Source organism: Raphanus sativus, chromosome 8 (assembly GCF_000801105.2).
Source record: "Raphanus sativus cultivar WK10039 chromosome 8, ASM80110v3, whole genome shotgun sequence".
Taxonomy (NCBI): domain Eukaryota; kingdom Viridiplantae; phylum Streptophyta; class Magnoliopsida; order Brassicales; family Brassicaceae; genus Raphanus; species Raphanus sativus.
In genome coordinates this window covers 5,506,181-5,528,302 of record NC_079518.1, presented here as the reverse complement: position 1 = coordinate 5,528,302, position 22,122 = coordinate 5,506,181, and the positions used below count along the sequence as shown (strand labels likewise).

General features: G+C 36.6%; 4 protein-coding genes across 5 annotated transcripts; 1 reads left to right on the top strand and 3 right to left on the bottom strand.

Annotated features, from left to right (window-relative positions):
- Positions 1–616: 616 nt before the first annotated feature.
- Positions 617–1,855, bottom strand: LOC108821825 (putative F-box protein At1g50870). The gene has a single exon (XM_018594818.2). It carries the CDS (start codon positions 1,833–1,835, stop codon positions 639–641), a length of 1,197 nt encoding a protein of 398 aa, XP_018450320.2. The 5' UTR covers positions 1,836–1,855; the 3' UTR covers positions 617–638.
- Positions 1,856–9,898: 8,043 nt separating this feature from the next.
- Positions 9,899–11,187, bottom strand: LOC130498810 (F-box protein At5g18160-like). Its single transcript, XM_056992438.1, has one exon. The coding sequence runs from the start codon at positions 11,185–11,187 to the stop codon at positions 10,030–10,032; it is 1,158 nt and encodes a 385-aa protein (XP_056848418.1). The 3' UTR covers positions 9,899–10,029.
- Positions 11,188–12,137: 950 nt separating this feature from the next.
- Positions 12,138–13,460, top strand: LOC108821999 (GEM-like protein 1). Its single transcript, XM_018595012.2, has 4 exons — positions 12,138–12,428; positions 12,513–12,614; positions 12,723–12,994; positions 13,089–13,460. The coding sequence occupies exons 1-4, from the start codon at positions 12,203–12,205 to the stop codon at positions 13,266–13,268; spliced, it is 780 nt and encodes a 259-aa protein (XP_018450514.1). The 5' UTR covers positions 12,138–12,202; the 3' UTR covers positions 13,269–13,460.
- Positions 13,461–17,762: 4,302 nt separating this feature from the next.
- On the bottom strand, positions 17,763–21,209 carry LOC130498610 (uncharacterized). 2 transcript variants are annotated; one of them, XR_008937500.1, is made up of 2 exons: positions 19,344–21,209; positions 17,763–18,580 (listed from the first exon to the last, which is right to left on the bottom strand). XR_008937500.1 is itself a non-coding variant. In XM_056992111.1 (2 exons), exons 1-2 carry the CDS (start codon positions 19,630–19,632, stop codon positions 18,684–18,686), a joined length of 360 nt encoding a protein of 119 aa, XP_056848091.1. In that variant the 5' UTR covers positions 19,633–21,209; the 3' UTR covers positions 18,582–18,683. The 2 variants fall into 2 exon arrangements, 1 of the variants encoding a protein (XP_056848091.1); XM_056992111.1 differs by lacking the exon at positions 17,763–18,580 and adding an exon at positions 18,582–18,754.
- Positions 21,210–22,122: the final 913 nt, after the last annotated feature.

Here is a 22,122-nt window from a genome sequence, read left to right as displayed (position 1 = left end):
AAAAGAAAACAAAGAAGAGCATTAGCGAAAGCCGAACAAAGGAGCTGCTTTACAAAAACACAAGAGTCTCGGTGTGATTTGGAAAAACACTCCTATTCTATATAAGGTAGCTACCAAGTCCATGACGACGTCTAAATTCACTACCCAATATTCCCTCAAAAAAGGCTTCTCTAGTAGTGTTTTTCGAGTGCGGAGGGAGTATGAAGATCACTCGTCGCCGCACTTCTTGGGGAGTTGGGGTAGATAAGATTACACGCAAGTTGGAGCAATATCATGGATATTCTGGTGGACAATTCAAAGGACAGATCCCTTTGTTGTCTCTTCGGTATGTTTACCAACTTATTATGGTAAACACTCAATATGGTGGGAAAAAATTGTCGGAAGCATGGTGAGCAATAGAATTAATGCTCATTGAGAAGAATAATCGAAATAAAATCATCAACATTTTGGAGAATGAATTGCAGCAAATATCAAGGTGCAATGGAGGCTTGGTTTGCATCGAGGAACTAGGGAAAAAGCGTGACATTTTGATTGAATACATCTATCGTAACAATGTTTTTGATTGAAATAGATAAAAAATGACAACAAAAGTCGAAAACAATAACATTGAAGAGCATTGAGCGAGAGAAGGCGCTGCACTAAAAAAACACCAGACTCTCCATGTGATTTGCGAAAACGCCCAAACAGTCTGTTCGGTCGTTAGAAACTCCATGACCACTGCGTCTAAATTCATTACCCATAAATCCTTCAAAGAAGGCTTCTCTAGTAGTGTTACTCCTTGGATCGAAATACAGAATATAAAACGAATCGACAAAACTTCTTGGTGCAAAAATAAACTCACCTGCATCAGTTATACCCTTGAATTCCATATATATCCTCCACTCTTTCTTAAAACATACACGAGGCAAGGATTGACGCGTCCATTCGTGTCCATGTGCATCTTTCAAAATATATAATTCACCATCACCACATGGAAAGTCACGAGTAACTAAGGCTAGCCTTCCCTCATAAGGTATCATAGTATCCGACCATCCAGAACGAGAGTAGTTTGGATAATGTATAGGACTGAAGCTTTCAGATTTGACATCAAAGCTCATTATTATAAATTGATCATCAACTCTAGCTTCATAATACAGAATCCCATTGAAGCACCGCCCATATCCTTCGCTAGTTGGGGAGTGCATAGGGCAATGCTCTTTGGGTATTATTCTCCATGTTTCTTGAGCTCCCAATGTAAGAATCATAGCCATTAAAGATTTAGTTCCATAATATAAGCACAATACTTTGTGTTTACCCTCCAATGGATCGTAACATAAATAAGAACTACGACTACAAAGCGAGATGGGGATGTGCTCTCGGGGATGTGGTAAGGTTGAAATCCGACGCAAGCTTGGGTTCCAAATCCGGAATCCATATAATAAAATCAAACCATGGACGCTCTCTCGCATATACCTATCATAATAAGTGTCTTTCATATGATAACTATACACTGGAGAATAAGACCCTTCAGGGTTCTTGTTTTGAGGAAACGAGAAAACGAAGTGCTTCCCTTGTAGTGTGAAGGCGATCAGAAGACGCGGTGGCTGTGATGAGGACCGAGACTCGAAGGAGTCGATAAAACTCGGAAGTGTGATGAAAGAAGACCAGAGCTTTGACACAGATCGATATCTCACGATTGATTTCGCAGGAAGTCTTGAGACTATATCCAAGGTTAGATCAAGAGGAATATGTTTTGGTTGTGATATATCATCATCTATGGATATCTCTCGTCTTCTTCTCTTCTTGTCCTTCCATGGCTGATTCCTCGACAATACTTTCTTCTTAAAAACTCTCATTCTTTCCTTCCAGAGTTGTATTCCCCTTTTACTAGAATCAATTATATTTAGGGTTCAGTCGAATGTATAAAAACTTCGTAATATATAATAACGTAGACGGCACGATATATTGACAAATATATATTACAAATAATTATTTTTTCGTATTACAAATAATTACTATAGAAAACTTTTCACATTTGTACATATTTTTTTGTAAATTTTACAAATAACTCTTTTCTTATAGCGACGATATATAAAGATTTGAAAAGAAACAAAGAAGAGAATTACGGTAGCTACGAAGGCACTGCTTTAGAAAGACACAAGAGTCTCGGTGTGATTTGGAAAGACACCACTATTGTATATACGGTAGCTAACAAGTCCATAACGACGTCTAAATTCAGTACCCAATATATTCCCTCAAACAAACAAGGCTTCTCTAGTAGTGTTTTCAGAGTGCAACAACACGGTGGGAGTATAGATATCACTCGTCGCTGCACTTCATCGTGGGTCAGATAAGATTAAACAGCGCTAGTTGGAGCAATATCATGGATATTCTGGTGGACAATTCATAGTAAAAATCACTTTGTTTCCTGTTTGGTACGTTCTCAACCTTTCTATGCACTCAATATAGCAGGGGAAAAGTATGTCGGAAGCATGGTGAGCAACAGAATACTGCTCTACAGAAGGCTATGTTCATTGAGAAGAATGTTAAAAAAAAAATCTCAACATTTTAGAGAATGAATTGTAGCGAATAAAGATGCAATGGAGGCTTGATTTGCATCCAGGAAGTAGAGATAAAGCATTACATTTTATTGTGTTTGATCTTCTAAATATGACACATCTATTGTAACAATGTTTTCGATTGAAATAAATGTAACATTGTTTCAAAAAAAAAAAACACAACGAAAGTCGAAAGGCATAAGCGAAACGTAAAGTTCCGTAAAGACTACCATTTAGACCACCTCCATCCCAAGATCCTTAAGGGGGTTTATAAGGGATGACGGCTCCGGTGAGACCCAATATTTTTTAAATCCCTCACTCTCTCACCTCTAAAACCCCTTATTTAAGAGTTGCTTCTTGCACTGTTGCACGGGTCCCACGTACACGTGGTGACCCGCGATTGGTTACTTTTTTTAAAAAAAAAAATAAAAAATCGGATAATAAAAAGGTAAAAAAAGAAAAAAATTAAGAACCCCAATTCTGGGATTCACCAATGGAGGTACCCCTAATGTCACTGAAAACAAAAACATTGAAAAGTATTGAGCAATTAAAAAGGAGGCGCTGCATTACAAAGAGACGAGACTCTCCATGTGATTTGGGAAAACATTAATACATGTTCCGTGGTTATTAGGAACTCCATCATCACTGCGTCTAAACTCATCATCCATAAATCCTTTAAAGAAGGCTTCTCTAAAGCTGTTTCTCCTAGGATCGAAATATAGAATATAAAAAGAGTCAACAAAACTTCCTGGTGCAAAAACAAGCTCACCAGCATCAGTAATACCCTTGAAATGCATAAGGTTCCTCCATTCGCTCTTAAAACTTACACCAGGCAGACATTGACGCGTCCATTTGTGTCCATCTGCATCTTTCAAAATATATAATTCACCAGTACCAAAGGGAAAGTCATGAGCAAATAAGGCTAGACTTCCCTCATAGGGTATCATATTATGCAACCATCGAAAAGGAGAACACTCTGGATATTCTATAGGATTCATGAAGCTTTCAGATTTGACATCAAAGCTCATTATTATATGTTGATCATCAACTCTAGCTTGAAAATATAGAACTCCATTGAAGCATCCCCTAAGTCCTCTTACATGAGTTGGGGAATGTATAGGGATACCTTTGGTTACTGTTCTCCATGATTCTTGAGCTCCCAATGTAAGAATAAGAGGCTTTACAAAATTACTTCCATAATATAAGGATAGTACTTTGTGTTTACCCTCCAATGGATCGTAACCTAAATAAGACTTACGAATATCAAAAGAGGTGGGGATGTGCTCTATGGGACGTGTCAAGGTTAAAACCCGGCGCAAGCTTGGGTTCCAAATCCGTAATCCACGTAATAAAATCAAGCCCTGGACGCTCTCCCATTGCAGATAGCGATCATGATTACTGTTTTCCATGTGATAACTGTATACCGGAGAATAAGACCCGTCAGTGTTCTTGTTTTGAGGAAACGAGAAAACTAGTTGCTTTTTGTGAAATTCGAAGGTTAGCAGAAGACGTGCAGAGGACCGAGTCGTGAATGAGTTGATAAAACTTGGAAGTCTGGTAATAGAAGACCACAACTTCGAGACGCATTGATATCTCATGACTGATTTTGCAGGAAGTCTTGAGAGTATCTCCACGGTTAGATCAATAGGAATATGGTTTGGTTGTGATCTATTATCATCTCTGGATCTCTCTCGTCTTCTTCTCTTCTTGTTCTTCTTCCATGGCTGATTCCTCAACACTAGTTTCTTCTTAAAAACCCTCATTCTTTCTTTCCAGAGTTTTATTCCCCCCCCCCTTTTCACTAGAATCAGTATTATATAAACATATATAATTATTATAGAAATTTTTATAGAAAACTATTTATATAATTATTTTTAAAGTCGTGTTTTAAAAAAAAAAATTAAAGTCAGATTCTTATATATCGATTTCAAAATTTACAAATATTTTTTTTGTAAATCTTACAAAAAATCAATTTCTTTTGTGAAAATTTACAATTTTAATTATTTTTCTTTATAGTTTGGGCTCTCTTATAGTTTGTTCTCAAACTACATAAACAAAATTTAGATATTTTTTTTATATCACTTCAAGGTTGTTGCTCGGATCTCAGCCAAGTCGTGGTTAACCAAACTTTGAAGTAATATATGCGTTTCTTTCCGCTAAGACGTGAATGTCCAAGTTTGTCTCTTGCAGATCAGACTATTTTTGTAGTGCATAAACTACGGGATAGTCAGAGTACATTGCGAGTTAGCCAACACCTCAGAAGTCAATCTAAGAAACTGTATCACCGGAAAAGGAGAAACAGACTTTGCTACAAATTTTAGTGTGTAAAGAAAAAGAAAAGCAATAGCAAAAAGAGAAGTCTTCTCGCGACCGGCGCCGGTGGAGAACACGAGCAGCCGGAGAGGCATAGGAGAAAACAGTGACGGTGTTTTCAAGGAGAGGGATGAGAGAGTAAGCGAGATATTTGTGTGTTGCGGTGAATGTTAATTAAATATGTTGGGTACAAGTGCTGACATACATGTAGTTGATATTGACCTCGTCTTGCAACCAAAGGAAAATGTTGACCCAACTTCCTCAACTCTCCAACAAAAGGATGCAACAGTCTCAGGAAGTATCCTTATAACTTCTGCCTATGAACTTCAAGTTGATTCTGAACAAGAGCTGAACAAAACCATGCACACAGGATGTTCCATGTTTGCACTCCGATTTATTAGCAGCTCTACAGCTTCCATATATTTCTTTACTTGCTCCTATGGAATGCCAAGATACTCATACAAGGAACACAACTACTTCTTCTACCTCGCTGGTACAAGGAGACAATCAAGTAACATTGCCAACATTGGTAAAGACTTTACCACCATTAGTAGATCTTCAATCTTCTCCCACTTCAGCACTCGTTATGGAAACTTTTCAATCAAACATTATCAACAAGGAGACTCAAAAATCTTCAGCTGTTGATCCCTTAACCGCATAACCTCAAGTTAGTGGATTTGAGAGTCCTTCTTGGTTCACTGTGCTATACGATGGGGATGAAGCTGACATTGAGCCAATGAGCTCACTCGGCTTTACAAGGGGTGGTGGAAGGGAGACAAAGCCTCGCATCAAATTACAAGATTTGGAATGAAAAATAATGCAAGGAAGAGGTAGGCATGGCCATCGAGGTCGTGGTTCTATTTGCTAGTCATTTTCCTCATCTCATTTTGGGTCATTTCTCTTATGCCTTTGGAGTTTCATAGGTATGATTTGTTTTTATTCATGAAATGTATTTGCAAAGCTTTTTCTCTCTATAAGGTTTTCGACCTTATCTTGTAAGGTTTATATTTTAACTGAAAGGCTTAAGTCAAAAAAAAATTAAGAATAAGGATCAATCATTATATTGCGTGATTCTTCTCTCTTACGTACAATCCTTAGGCTGTTCTTATTCTTGTACATATATTATCAGCCAACAAGTTATGCCATTATTTCCAAGAGATTTAGTGGCTAGCATCTATTATATGCAACAGTTCAAACAAAGATATATAATTTCATTGAAAGGGAAAGCAAATTTAAAAAAAAAAACAGTGAAGAGCATTGAGGGGGAGAAGGCGCTACGTTACAAAGACACGAGATTCTCCATGTGATTTGGGAAAACATTCTTACACTGTGTTCGGTATTTAACTCCATGAATGTGTCCAAAATCACCACCTACAAATCCTTTGAAGAAGGCTTCTCTAGTGCTGTTTCCCCTTGGATCGAAATATAAAATATAAAACGAGTCAACAAAATTTCTTGGTGCGAAAATAAGCTCACCAGCATCAGTAATACCCTTGAATTGCATATGATTCCTCCATTCACTCTTACAAGGTACACAAGGCCAGTGTCGACGCGTCCATTCATATCCATTTGCATCTTTCAGAATAAAAAATTCAACATCACGATGGCGGAAGTTATCATCAGTAACTAAGGCTAGCCTTCCTTCATAAGGTATCATATTAAATGGCAGTCGAGATTGAGAATACTTTTTCGGATATTTTATAGCTCTAAAGCTTTCGGATTTTACATCAAAGCTCATTATTATATGTTGACCATAAGCTGTAGCTTCATAATACAGAACTCCATTGAAGCATTTCCTAAGTCCTCCAACAGTTGGGGAATGCATAGGGATACCTTTGGTTATTCTTCTCCATGATTCGTTAGCTCCCAGTGTAAGAATCTGAAGCTCTACATACTTCCCATAAAATAAGTACAATACTTTGTGTTTACCCTCCAAGGGATCATAACCTAAATAAGGCTTAAACATATACCTCGAGGAGGAATTGTTCTCTTTGTGATGTGGTAAGGTTAAAACCTGACATAAGCTTGGGTTCCAAATCTGTAAACAGCGTAATAAAATCAAGCCCTGGACACTCTCTGAATGCGGATCGTCATAATAATGCATGCCTGTCATGTGATGACTGTATACCGGAGAATAAGACCCGTCAGTGTTCTGGTTTTGAGGAAACGAGAAAACTAATTGCTTTTTGTAAAATTCGAAGGTTAGCAGAAGACGTGCAGAGGACCGAGACGTGAACAAGTTGATAAAACTTGGAAGTCTGGTAATAGAAGACCACAGCTTCGAGACACATCGATGTCTCATGATCGATTTTGGAGGAAGCCTTGAGAGTATCTCCATGGTTAGATCAAGAGGAATATGTTTTGGTTGTGGTTTATCATCTCTGGATCTCTCTAGTCTTCTTCTCTTCTTGTTCTTCCATGGCTGATTCCTCAGCAATGCTTTCTTCTTAAAAACCCTCATTCTTTCTTCCTGAGTTATATTCCCCCTTTTGCTAGAATCAATTATATTTAGGGTTCAGTCGTATATATATAAACTTCGTGTATATAAATATGTAGACGTCGTACGATATGTAATAATTAGGGGTGGGCACTTTATCCGATACCCGAAGTGGCATCCGAACCCGACCCGAAAAACCCGAACCGAAATCCGAACCGAAGGAGCAAAATACCCGAACGGGTATTGAATTACGAGAGATTGGATATCCGAACCCGAACGGGTAATACCCGAACCCGAATGGATATCCGAAAATAACCGAACTTATGTACTATTAACCATATATTCATAGTTTACTTCTCTAATTTTATTCAAAATACTTATATTAATTATACACATGATTTAAAATTAGATAATATACATATAATTGCAAGAAAAGTGATTTTTTGCTCACTTAAAATGCTTAAAATGCATGTCCAAATTTTAGTTTCATGCATTAACAAAAGCTACATCTAAAATTTTAAAACAATAATCAAATTAGTGTATTTTATTTTTAAGATTTTATCTTCAAATCATTCAATGTATTAAATATAAAATATCAGTTAAGTAAAATTTATATTTTTTAAAAGAAAAAAACTTGAAAAATGAAGAAGTTAATTTTTTTTGGCAAAATCTAAATATCCGAAAACCCGATCCGAAATAACCGAACCCGAACTAAAAATACCCGAACCCGACCCGAAGCACAGAAATACCCGAACGGATTTTATACTGCTATACCGAAATACCCGAAATCCGAAATACCCGACCCGAACCCGAACGGGTATCCGAACGCCCACTCCTAGTAATAATGTATCGACAAATATATTACTGATAATTATTATGGAAAATTTTTTATTAACTAATTTTTTAAAAAGTCATATTTTTACATATAGTTTTCATATTTACAAATATATTATTCTTTTGTAAATCTTACAAATTATAATTTTCTTTTGTGATAATTTACAATTCCAATTCTTTTTCTTTTTTTTTCTCAAACCACAGACAAAATATATATCAAACTAAAAATATAGATCATACAAACTGTACATATAGTCATATACACAAACATCATACTAATTACGACCACTGGAGAAGGAACTTCCTGAAAAACAGTATGCATAACCACACGTTTCTAGTGAATAAAATGATAAAAGAAACACAATAATCTCTCCATCAAGAAAGAAAATAAAAGCAAGACCTGTAGCGTGATGCGTGAATGTAACGCTTTCGAAAACATGCAAAATGTAAGTACAATGATGACTCTAGACTTATCGATTAGCTGGTCGAAATCCGAGCGCGGAGCCAAATGCTCTTCGTAACAGTAAACTCCGAAACTACGAAAAAAGAGTAAGGACAAACGATGAAGCTCTCTAGCGGAATCGATTGGGAATCGAGAGTGTGATGAAGATGGAAGCAAACCGAATTGGATCATAGCATGATTGAAAGCAGAAAAAGGAGAGTTTTTTGGTTTCAGAGTTTTAAACCCTTCGCAAATGCCGAGACAGAGAGGAAGACGTTTTGCCTTTTCCTTGTTCGTCTGAAGTCTCTGTCTCTGTTTCTGTCTCTGTCTTTGTCTTTGACTCAGTCAGAAGGTCCGAAATTGGAAAGACTAAAAATCATAGTGGTTCACATTAGTTATATTCGAATAGAGTCTATGTATTTTGCTAAAGCGATCATTGTATATTATTCGGTTTGGTTTAGTGTAAAATGTGAACTCTTAATTAACTAAACCAAACTTGTTAATCATTATCTGTTCAGCATTCTCTTGAGAACATCTCTTTATTTTCTTCAACTTTTATTCCATCTACCAAATCAGTACACTATGGAATGGAATATGTATATACATCATGTTCAAGGACAAACATACATACAGTATATAAGGACAACCAACGAGTGAGACTAACACATGCACTCCACTTATTCCAAGTAGCCGTGTAGATGAGTTCACCGTTTTGTAACAATAACAAAGCTGATGATTTAAATCTGAAAGAAATCTGAACTAATGTTTACTCTTTTTTCTTTTCTTTTCGCGGGATCATCATCCTTGATACGGGATTAAAACTTGTGTAAAAGAATAGAGTTCGCATGGTTAATCTGCATTGACTGTGGCACATGCAACATGGTTGTGTACATCATGTTTAATTTGTACCGATTTTCCGGTGAAGTAATTTTCCTTTTTCTAAAAACTCAGAAGGGACATGATTGTGTTGTTACTGTGTCTCTGTCACTAATCATCATAAAAGTTAAGTCTATTTCTTTACATGCTTATTCCTCCTTTATGTTTTGTTAAATTTAATTATCTTGCAAAAATCATACAAACTTTACAGACTATGGATATAGTTATGTCACATGTTTCTTCTTCTCATACGTACACAGCTGACAATTAACCATCTAGCTTAATATTGTATATCCTCCATATCTTCAACTAACTTTTTTTTTTTTTTTTTTTTTTTTTTTTTTTTTTTTTTTTTTTTTTTTTTGTAACAATCTTCAACTAACTTCATACAATTGTTTCTAAGATAAAGCCGCTAGCATCTATTGTAAACGCATGTTAAGTTTGCATAGGCACAACAAATCAAGGAACGATCAAATCATTAATTGGAGATCACAAGAAAAACGAAAACATAAGAGAATCATATAGTGTCATAAAAATCAAGTGTCACTGAGAAGAAAAAACACAGAGCAACAACGAAAGAACCGCTGATTTTAGAAAGACACAAGAGTCTCGGAGTGGTTTGGGAAAACACTGATATTGTATATATCGCCGTAGCTAGAAAGTCCATAACGACGTCTAAAGTCACCACCCACAATTCCTTCAAACAAAGCTACCCTCATAATGTTGCTACTTGGATTGAAATATACAATAGAAAGTGATTCTTTCTTGGCGGTGGTAAAAACAAGCTCACCAGCAGCAGTAACACCGTTGAAAAATACACTAGCAGGTATATCAAGAAAGCATTTTTCATGCAGCCATTCGTCTCTATTTGGATTTTTCAAAATATATAGATCAAGCTTGCCAAAGTGAACGCTTCTAGGAACTAAGGCTAGCCTTCCCTCGTGAAGTGTCATATGGCACGGCAATTGATAACAACCTTCCGGTAGTTTTATAAGATTGAAGTTTTCATGTTTGACATCAAAGCTCATTATTATACGATGACCATCAGTATCATGAGCTTCATAATACAGAATCCCATTGAAGCATCGCCCATATCCTCCAGTTGGGGAATGCATAGGGCAACGTCCTTTGGTTATTATTCTCCATGATTCTTGACCTCCCAATGTAAAAACCCGTGGCTGGTCGGTATATTTCATTCTCAACATGAATAATACTTTGTGTTTACCTTCCAAAGGATCGTAGCCCAGATAAGAACAGTATCCCAAATAAGGCAAATCTTTAAGCGAGATGGTTTGTTGGGGTTGTGGAAAGGTTAAAAGCCGTCTCAAGGTTGGGTTCCATACTACTAGATTCCTAAGTAAAATCAAGCCATGGACGCTCTCGGATAGCTTAATACCATAATATTTAGGGTTTGTGATTTGATAACTGTAGAAAGGAGGATAAAACCCCTCGTGATTCTGGTTTTGAGGAAAGCAGAAAACGAAGTGCTTCCCATGTAGTGAGAAGGTGAGCAGAAGACGCGGTGGCAGTGAAGAGGACCGAGACGCGAAGGAGTTGATAAGACTCGGGAATGTGGTGAAAGAAGACCAGAGCTTGGATACAGAGAGAAATCTTGCGATCGATTTCGCAGGAAGTCTTGAAATTATCTCCAAGGTTAGATCTAGAGGAATATGGTCTACTTGACATCCATCATCATCATCATCATCTTTTGTTGCTCTGTGGATCTTCTTAACCTCTTGTTCCTCCATGACCGATTGCTCTAACGATGAAAAATAAAAATACCCTAATTCCTTCTTCCAACTATATACATCCCACTTTGTATTTAAACCTAAAATTAAAATATGTAATCTTTTTTTTTTACTGAAAAAATATGTAATCTTTATAGAATAAAATAAGAAAAATTTGTAATCCATAATAACATTAAATAACTAAATATTAGCACCCATATTTGTCAAAAATATTAAAATTATATATGTTTAATTTGATAAAATAAAAAAATAACTTTTAAATTTAAAATAAATTATTAAATTACTAAAAGTAACATTTTAATTTTGAATATTATATCAATAAAATAAATGTATATATGCATTATTAATTGTATTATAATTATATTACTATATATTAATTAATCGATTATTTGGTTTATTCGGTTATATACCAAACCATATCTATATATTGCGGTTATCAAAAGTAACATTCATTTGGTTATATCGATATTACCAAATCCAAACTATTTTTCTATTTTGTGTCGATTCGGTTTTACCAAATTTAATACCCTTACTCGAAGATAATATGATATAGACTTAGATTTTTAAAAAATTTGTCGACATCATACATGATGATGATAGACCTGTGAGAAAGAGACTACATCAAATATCGTAAGGCAATTCTATCAAATAATTTTTTAAAAATTTTATCACAAAAATAATTTTTAGAAAATAAAATAACCAAAATAGTCCCTTTTGTTTTGAAAATTCTACTTTAAAAAAGAAAATTATTTTAGTCATTTTTCTGCCTTGAGTACTTTTATTTTGTGTCTTCAATACAATTTCTCAAATATTATACAGAGTAGAAAACGATTGATAATGCCAACGTAAGACGGAGACGGACCGACATTTTTAATTCATTTCTAGTCCGTCTGAGATCCGAACCGTGTTCCTCTTTACTTAACCAAAATAAAATAAAACGCGTGTCAAGCCACGATTAATATAGGGATTATCGGGAGGGAGATCGTATTGAAAGAAGAAGAAGAAGAATCAAAGGATGAGTGGGCACGAGAATCACGACGATGACGTCAGCCGGATCTCTACTCCCTCCTCCGCATCATCGGATCCCAAAGCTCCTCACTCCTCTGACTACGCTCCTTACCCTAAGCTCGATCCCAACGACGTCACTCCTCCTCCTCCTGCTCCCGTCTCCGGCAACAACGCCGCCACCACCATGCCGCCTGAGTTCAATCCTTACGTCTCTCCTTCCCCTGTCCCCAAGAGTAAGCTACTTCGCTTCATCCGATCGAACTTTTGTGTTTAATTGATTGATTGATTGATCGATTTTTGGTGATTGGGGGGAGCAGATACGATGGACTCTGTGAAGGACACGCTTGGGAAATGGGGGAAGATGGCAGCAGACGCCACCAAGAAGGCTCAGGATCTCTCCGGGAACGTTTGGCAGCACTGTAAGAAGCTCCCCTTCTTGCTTTGTGTGAGGAGGAACTAGTCTTGTGTAGATATGTATAGTAGTATATGGTTTGAATGATATCTTTTCTTTTTTTTTTTCTTCTTAGTGAAAACAGGACCAAGTGTAGCTGATGCTGCTGTTTCTCGAATCGCTCAGGGGACCAAGATACTTGCGGAAGGTGGATATGAGAAGGTCTTCAAGCAGACTTTTGAGTGCTTTCCCGATGAGCAGCTTCGCAAGACCTATGCTTGCTACTTGTCTACATCTGCTGGTCCTGTCATGGGTGTTATGTATCTTTCTACGCACAAGCTTGCGTTCTGTAGTGACACTCCTCTTTCCTACAAGGAAGGTGATCAGACCAAGTGGAGCTATTACAAGGTAATAATACTGGCTATTTTGTCCTATGTTCATTCTTTTCTTTGTAGAGTCTGTGAGTGATGACTTTGATATGATGATGATCCAACATGAACAGGTGGTACTTCCGGTGAACCAGCTGAAGGCAGTGAACCCGTCAACAAGCAGAGTGAACACGTCTGAGAAGTACATACAAGTGATTTCTGTCGACAACCACGAGTTCTGGTTTATGGGGTTTGTGACTTATGATAGCGCTGTGAAGAGCCTTCAAGAAGCTGTGCAGTCGCATGCTCCATGAGGCTCCACCGCCATCGGTGTCTCTAGTGTTGTGCATTATATGTATGGAACAGTGTGTGTGTGTACTTTTATACCATTTCAGTTTGTGTTGTACATTTTACTCTCCTGGCGAGTGATGATCATAAAACATTACTTATGTTCATTTACTTTGTATGATTAAATTATTATGTTATTTACAAATAATCTCATTGAATCTTTATCTACCACTTAATTAGATCCATAGATAATAATTGTTCCATTTAGATCATTGATGGCTCTTCATATTAACCTAATGGTGTTGGTCAATAACCAATTTGTGCAAGAACAAGAAAAACCTCATTCATCATTGTCATTTATTTATGAATTGCATCAGAAGAATAATGCATGCAAGATAGCTCAATAATGAACAGGCAAAGATATTTTCCGTGACTGGTGAAATGTAATAGGACCCTTATTGTAAATATAATAAATCACGGGTGAAATGTATGAAGCGTTTAAATTATGAGGTCTTTTCTTTGTTATTTATTAATAGTGTCCAGAGTAGAGATTAGGGCTTTTCTTTATAAAGGCCGCCGCTCCAGGAGATGAACAACATCAACAACAAGTAGCGTTTTCTCAGAAACTAGGGAGCTCCTTTTACGATACGTATTCTTATTTTCGGTTTTTATGTTTTGTGGTATTGCAATTTATGTGCTAAAAGTTCCCGATGATCGAATAACCATTAATATAAAGTTTCAGCCTTGTCTGAATATATCAGTGTCGAAGCAAACTCAATTTGTCTGAGGGAACTAGATTCGTCTCTTTTCTTTTATTATTGTTACATTTTTTTGCGATTTTAGTTTCACAATCTTTTTTCCTTTGTTGGTACCCAATGATGATTCGAGAAAATCTCTATAAGTTTCAGCCTTGTCTGAGATAATCAATGTTGATAAGTTCTTCGATTCTGAGGGGAAACTTATCTTTTATATGCAATCAAATGTTGATAATCAATATTATTTCCTGAAAATATTTTTTTTCTACGTCCAGCAAACTTGGCACAAACCAGCGTTTTCAGTTGTATTTTATGAGGATGGATGAATCAAGAAAAACGGTTAATGGGTTCAATGAAGTCGTTTCCTCTGTATATCGTGTAAAACAGCTCCGTACCGGATCTACGCACCTTCCAGTGGAACATTGTCTTTGTTACCTTTTTGGAAGCTTTTTACACTCTAAATCATGGACAAAAATTTGTTAAAATTTTTAAATAAATGCTGATGCTCTCCAAAATTTCAATAAAACATAAGTTCCATGGTGGTTCCACGTTCCCAATAAGCATTTGGACCTTTAGCGAGATCTTAATCTCTCAAGCTCATGGCTAATGACCGATGTATGATAATAGTAGTCTGATTATAGAAAAGTTGTAAGACCGACCATCTAGTTTTAAAGTTGACTTGCCTATACAACAATATGAATCCTAACACAAATGAACATCGGCGGTACACAGCTAACCTGCATTCGATCGACTTTTTCTTTCGTTGGGCTTACTCGATCTTTGTTATTGGGCCAGAATTATGGGCTTCATCTTATTATTATAATCAGAAGATTAATGCATGCAAGATAGCACAATGTCGCCCAGTTTGTTGTTTAAATTGAGGAGGCTCAACGATTTACTTCATTATCAAAAGCTTTTTCTTTTTAACCTGCCCGTTAGTTTCAAGCGCTTAGCCACGAAAAACAAACATTACTTGAAATTATATTTGGAAATTGTTTTGGATCAATGGTTGGTTTTTACAACTTTCACCATATAGGATCCTATGTTCAATGTATTCAGAATTATAATGAAACAAGTCTGTTTCATATGGTCGGAGATTTGGATTATAGTGACAATTGAGTATATGGAAACAAATCTAAATGGTGCGGTTGTGCAATCGCCTTAATCAAGTTTTGATTATTTAGATTAGTTGCATGCAATATATCTAGATGATTTTTTATAAGCTTCATCATCTTATACTTAATCATGAAGAGGCCAGCTTTACAAGTTTGCGAATGGTCATTTAAGATATTTGAAACTTACTCAAAGCCATAGCTCCTTGTCTACAAGCAAAGTACGTCGTTTGTATTACTTACTAAAGTTGTTAGCATATAAACTATGACCGGCCTACCAAACTCTAAGTGATATTGGAAGTTTTCAATGCTCCCAAGTCAAATGATAGTATATAAAGGTTGTCGAACCACAGAGAACTAGTGATCTATAGCACCAAGAATACACAAACTATCTTAATCTAAGCAAATATGAAGATGGATGATGGTAACAAGCTAAGATCCTAGAATATAAACAAAGGTGATCTCAAATCCTATCAAGAAATAAGTGCAAGAACTAAACTTTCAATCAAATGCTAAGGTAGAATCCATGAGACTAGGAACTTGACTTTGGGTGACTAAGATCCAAGCTAGAGTGGCAAGCTAACAATCAAACACTTCCTTAAGTCTAGAACACTCAAATAAACAAGCTCTATGGTCAAGAAGAATGTTCATTTGCTTTAATCAACTAGACACCAAAGGTCTTTGAGCCTAAAAGATCTAAGCAATCATTAGGGATGAGTCTATTAACTATCTAAACTCCCTTAACACAATGGTCTTTGTGTAAGGCAAGTTTAGAGCAAACTCTACTTAGTTCAGACATTTCATCAAACACCTTGTGGGTGGGAAATGTCTAGAGCTCTAGATCAAAGAGGCCAACTTTAATCTAGCATTAAGGATAGTAGACAAGCAAGGAAACAATAGATCTAACACTAAACACCCTAGATCTTCACTTAATCACCCTAATCACCCTAGCCCATGAATTCAATGTGTGTCTACTCTCTAATCTCCATGAGAAACCTTAAATCTATGTGAGATTCAAGGCTAATCATGTTTATGAGAAGGAAAAACAAGATTTAAGATGAAGAACTTCCTTAAAATGATTAAAAGGTTCAAGCTTTTACAAGATGAAACAAAGTCTTGAGAGAAAATGAGATAAGATACATAATTATGTCTAAAGAGAATTTATAGGAGTCTAAAAAAACGAGTTGGGTCAACCCAACAAACCTAGGTTAACCCATAAAGAAGCAGTCTTTTTCGCCCGTAGCGACCATGCAAGTCGCTACGCTCTGGTCGCTATTAACTCTTCAACACTTCAGGATCTGTAGCGACCTTGCAAGTCGCTACGGTGGTCGCTACGCTCTCTCGGGTGGCCTCCTAGCGACGTGATCATGTCGCTACGCAGAAGTCGCTACAGACACTTAGTCATTTCTTGGATTATGGCTTCTCCTACCATAGCGACTTGGTAAGTCGCTACGGTGGTCGTTACGATGGCTCGGGTTGCGTCTTAGCGACTTGACGAGGTCGCTATGCTGATGTCGCTACGGCCCTTCAGTTGGGACACGATTTGTGCTTCAAACATCACTCTTTTGTCCCCAAAACACTTCAAATGTCTCCAAAATCACCAATGAAAGTCTCCAATACCTGAAAAGGACAAAAGTGATGCAATGCAACCTAAATGCACACTAAACATATGCAAATGACTAATATAAAGACTAGGATGAAGATTAAAACCATGCAAATACACAAGATGTCAACTCCCCCACACTAGACCTTTACTTGTCCACAAGTAAACTTTCAAAATCAAAAAGGAGAAGAAGTTTGAAAGTGGGAATTCATCACCAAAAGAAACTCTTCTTAGCCATCAACATGATATCCTTGTATAATCATACCAAATAGGAAGAGCAAAAACATTTTCCAACTCTAACTTCTCAAGGCCTATCCTACCTCCTTGATCTCTACACTCATCATCATGAATCCACAAACAACAAATCAACCAACTCTCACATTTATTAAGCACAATCATAAGTGAATTCTTGCAAATGGTCAAATGGTCTAAATCATTTGGTTTGGTGTGAAAAGGCTTTAGTGCAAAGTGAAACAAGAGGCTTACAATTATCTTTCAAGGTGGCTTGCTCTCAACAACAGAGTAGCCTTGACATTGCACATAATATATCTAAGAAAAGGATCAACTCATGCATACAATGCTCAATCTCCATTGTCCTACCCTTTTCCCAAACATCAAAATTACAACCTTATTCCCAATGCCAAACCCCATTCTCTTCACTCACCCAAAGATTTCCCAAAACACTCAAGAACATTTTTTTTTTTTTTTCACTTAGAACTCTTTCTTTCTTTTGATGTCTACTAGGGATTTTCACACTTTTAAGTACCTATTAGCTCATACTAACATTTGCTAGCCCCCTTTCTTTATTTTTTTTTCTTTTTTTTTTTCTTTTCTTTTCTCTTTTTATTTGGGGGCCAAGACTTTCTTTACAAACTTGAGCTAGAACTTTCTTTTACTTATCCCTAGTGCCTTAATCTCTTTTGAGTTCTTAGAGTCTACCCTTTCTTTCACCACTTTTCACACTCCCAAGATCAAACTTTACAACACTCTCATCCCATCCTAGAAGCTAGACAACATAAGTCTTAAAGCTAGCAAATAATAGAGACCAAGCATTGTCGATCCCAATACTCTCAACATTATGCACATGTAAAGCTTTCCAAAAAGACCTCACTCAACAATCAATGATGGCTTGAAAGGAGGGAAGGGTTTTAGGGAATGGACTACCACTTGAGTTTGTCAAAAAGATTGGCAAAATAGGTGAGACAACTCAAGTGTGTATAGCCACGACTTAGTACACAAAAGACCATAAGCAAGAAGCATTAAGTTCATTCAGTTCAAGTAAGCTTGGAGTTGGCTTCAATGATGAGAAGTTTCAACAATCAATGAGTTTCAAGAGGAGTTTCAAGGCTCGAAGTCTACAAGTTTTCAAAAGAGTGTTCAAGCTACTTGTCATGATTACAAAGGGTATCAAATTGAGTACTTAGCATGAGCTCTTTACAAGGCTAGCTCCCAATGCATGAATGCAACCTATATGCTTCAAGAATCAATTCTAAAGATGCAAATGAAACATGATTTGAATCTAATGCATGTAATTTTTCAATTTCTTTTTTCAATGCAAATAAGTATGTACAATGCAATGCATGAGACTCATGACAAGTAAACAAAACAGAAAACAATGTGAGATAGTAGACTCTCCCCCAAACTTACTTCACACAGTCCCTTGTGTGAGAGTAAGCTCAAAGAAGAGATCTAAGAGAAAGAAATAAACATGATAACTAATTATTTACAAGGGTAGAGTGACACTTACTTGGAGTTATAGGCTGAATTGGGTGGTAGAGGACCCTTGGCCTCATGTTTGTTTCACCAGGAGAGAGGGAGAGAGGCTGAAGTGGAAATGAAGACTTCTCTTATCTAGAGATAGACCCAACCTGAAAACCTCAACCATACTTACTTAAAAAAGAAAGAAAGATAAAGAAATATATACAATAGATAAACATGGGACTTCCTCCCAAGTGAGCTTGTTTTAAGTCTCTAGCTTGACTTTGTGTGCATGCTAATCATAGGTATCAAAAGGCTGAGCCAATGCACCTTTGGTCCTTCTCCTACAAGAACAAGAAACCAAGTGCGCAAAGGAGCACACTACTGTCCATAGATAATAGACAGATTTTTCATCAAAGAGCTTCACTATAGATGAATCATGAAATATGAGATGCTCTTTGATGTTCAAATAGTCATGAGAATCAAATGCATTTGGTGGAAAGACAAAGTCAACAACAGGTTCAAACGAGGTCTTAACAAAGTAGTCAACTCTATCTCCATCAACTGAATAAAACACAATGTTCACATTCTCATGATTATTTTTGACAAGGGAGTTTTCTATCTCAAGCAAGAGCTTATCCACATCAAGTTCATCCCCTATATCAGCAAGAGAAAGAAGAGGTCTAGGTTCATTAAGAATCAAAAACTCAGATTCGAGATCAAATGAAGCACATAGATAGCCCTTGTCAAAACAAACTTCAATATGATCTCTAGCAAGCTTTTCTATTCTCAACTCATCTAGCTTCCTAGTTTCACATATCATATCAAGACATTCATTGATGAGCACAAGAGAATCATGATCATGGGCAATGTTTTCACCACAAGGCAAGCATATTTTCTCAAATTGAAGTTCTAAAATGGAAAATTCTATACCTTCCATCTGGAGTGGTGGAGCCCAATCCATTACCTCTTTAAGGTCATAGGCAACATTAAACTCATACTTGGTAACCTCCCTTCCTTCAAGCTCTGCTCGATCCTTAATAAGCTCCAACCGGATCCTTCGTGCTAGGGATGTCTTTGCCGACCCCGGGTACTCCTTCTGAAGCTCATATAACATCACAAGTTGTGCTGGTGTGAGTATACTTGCATCAAAGTCATCTTGAATGTGATATTCAAATGTGTCTTCCTCTTCTTGTGGCTCCCCATGGTAGCTTGAAGCCATAACTGCATGAACAAAAACTAGAACTAAAGGTTAGTAACTATACAAAAGCAAAACAAAGCAAGAAAATAAAGCTTAGTCTCAAGAAAGTTTGAAATCCTAATGACAAATCTACTAGTTCCCCGGCAACGGCGCCAATTTGATATTGGAAGTTTTCAATGCTCCCAAGTCAAATGATAGTATATAAAGGTTGTCGAACCACAGAGAACTAGTGATCTATAGCACCAAGAATACACAAACTATCTTAATCTAAGCAAATATGAAGATGGATGATGGTAACAAGCTAAGATCCTAGAATATAAACAAAGGTGATCTCAAATCCTATCAAGAAATAAGTGCAAGAACTAAACTTTCAATCAAATGCTAAGGTAGAATCCATGAGACTAGGAACTTGACTTTGGGTGACTAAGATCCAAGCTAGAGTGGCAAGCTAACAATCAAACACTTCCTTAAGTCTAGAACACTCAAATAAACAAGCTCTATGGTCAAGAAGAATGTTCATTTGCTTTAATCAACTAGACACCAAAGGTCTTTGAGCCTAAAAGATCTAAGCAATCATTAGGGATGAGTCTATTAACTATCTAAACTCCCTTAACACAATGGTCTTTGTGTAAGGCAAGTTTAGAGCAAACTCTACTTAGTTCAGACATTTCATCAAACACCTTGTGGGTGGGAAATGTCTAGAGCTCTAGATCAAAGAGGCCAACTTTAATCTAGCATTAAGGATAGTAGACAAGCAAGGAAACAATAGATCTAACACTAAACACCCTAGATCTTCACTTAATCACCCTAATCACCCTAGCCCATGAATTCAATGTGTGTCTACTCTCTAATCTCCATGAGAAACCTTAAATCTATGTGAGATTCAAGGCTAATCATGTTTATGAGAAGGAAAAACAAGATTTAAGATGAAGAACTTCCTTAAAATGATTAAAAGGTTCAAGCTTTTACAAGATGAAACAAAGTCTTGAGAGAAAATGAGATAAGATACATAATTATGTCTAAAGAGAATTTATAGGAGTCTAAAAAAACGAGTTGGGTCAACCCAACAAACCTAGGTTAACCCATAAAGAAGCAGTCTTTTTCGCCCGTAGCGACCATGCAAGTCGCTACGCTCTGGTCGCTATTAACTCTTCAACACTTCAGGATCTGTAGCGACCTTGCAAGTCGCTACGGTGGTCGCTACGCTCTCTCGGGTGGCCTCCTAGCGACGTGATCATGTCGCTACGCAGAAGTCGCTACAGACACTTAGTCATTTCTTGGATTATGGCTTCTCCTACCATAGCGACTTGGTAAGTCGCTACGGTGGTCGTTACGATGGCTCGGGTTGCGTCTTAGCGACTTGACGAGGTCGCTATGCTGATGTCGCTACGGCCCTTCAGTTGGGACACGATTTGTGCTTCAAACATCACTCTTTTGTCCCCAAAACACTTCAAATGTCTCCAAAATCACCAATGAAAGTCTCCAATACCTGAAAAGGACAAAAGTGATGCAATGCAACCTAAATGCACACTAAACATATGCAAATGACTAATATAAAGACTAGGATGAAGATTAAAACCATGCAAATACACAAGATGTCACTAAGCTGTAGAATTTGGATTGTTTTTATCATTGTTCGGATAACATATGAGTTTTAAACTGCTATTGGATTTTTCAAACGTCATTTTCTTATCGAGATATTTTCTCATAACACTGTTTGTTTTTATAAATTTTATTATAATATTTAAATTTGATTGATGTTTTAGAACTTTAGTACATGAATAAGCTTCATCAATTAAAACTTTTATGTGATATTTTTCTTTTGCAGATACACTTTTTTTTGTTCATCTAACGTTTATGTAATTTCTGTAGAAGTTTATTACACTTGGATCAAATATTAAGTCGATAATACTGGTAGTAGACCAAAACTTAAAGTTCATTCGACCTAACTTAAGATAAACTAAAAAGGGAGAAACCTGAAAGTGACATAATTTTCGTGGGATCACAATTTTCATTGGTTAAAAGCGCAATCAACTGATAGTTTTATCCGTAGGAGATGCAAATCATGCAATGTATAAACTTGAAGGTGAGATGTAAGTTTTGTAAATTTAATTAACGCTAACCAAATAAGTCTATAGTTTATATTCTTATATCAGTTTTGTTCTTAAAAGGTGAAATGAGGTAAGCATGCAAAACGAAAAGAGAGTGAAAAGGAAAGGAAGGCGGGAGTGGCAATTCAAAACTAACTAAATGAAAGAAGAAGCGAGTCAAAGTAAGGCAACGTAATTACGTACACTAATTGGTGTGTCAAAGACTCAAAGTTGGACCGAAACAGAGGTGGCTATACTGACATGTTTCGTGTTATGCTGATTGATGAATTAGTTTTGCTATACGAAATATCATGTTCATGCTGTGTAACATTAAACATATAATTTAATAAAATTATCACTTATGAGATAAAGCCATTTATTGTCGAGTATCAGTTTTCCATTTATAACGTTTTGAATCGTC

What these genes read in the sequence shown, in the direction of transcription:
- LOC108821825 (XM_018594818.2), bottom strand. Translation starts at nt 1,835, where the DNA reads ATGAGAGTTTTTAAGAAGAAAGTATTGTCGAGGAATCAGCCATGGAAG.
- LOC130498810 (XM_056992438.1), bottom strand. Translation starts at nt 11,187, where the DNA reads ATGGAGGAACAAGAGGTTAAGAAGATCCACAGAGCAACAAAAGATGAT.
- LOC108821999 (XM_018595012.2), top strand. Translation starts at nt 12,203, where the DNA reads ATGAGTGGGCACGAGAATCACGACGATGACGTCAGCCGGATCTCTACT. An exon ending in CGGGAACGTTTGGCAGCACT is followed by an intron (nt 12,615 to 12,722) that starts GTAAGAAGCTCC and finishes TTTTCTTCTTAG; the next exon opens with TGAAAACAGGACCAAGTGTA. An exon ending in CCAAGTGGAGCTATTACAAG is followed by an intron (nt 12,995 to 13,088) that starts GTAATAATACTG and finishes CAACATGAACAG; the next exon opens with GTGGTACTTCCGGTGAACCA.
- LOC130498610 (XM_056992111.1), bottom strand. Translation starts at nt 19,632, where the DNA reads ATGGCTTCAAGCTACCATGGGGAGCCACAAGAAGAGGAAGACACATTT. An exon ending in TCCACCACTCCAGATGGAAG is followed by an intron (nt 18,755 to 19,343) that starts GTATAGAATTTT and finishes TTGTTCTTGTAG; the next exon opens with GAGAAGGACCAAAGGTGCAT.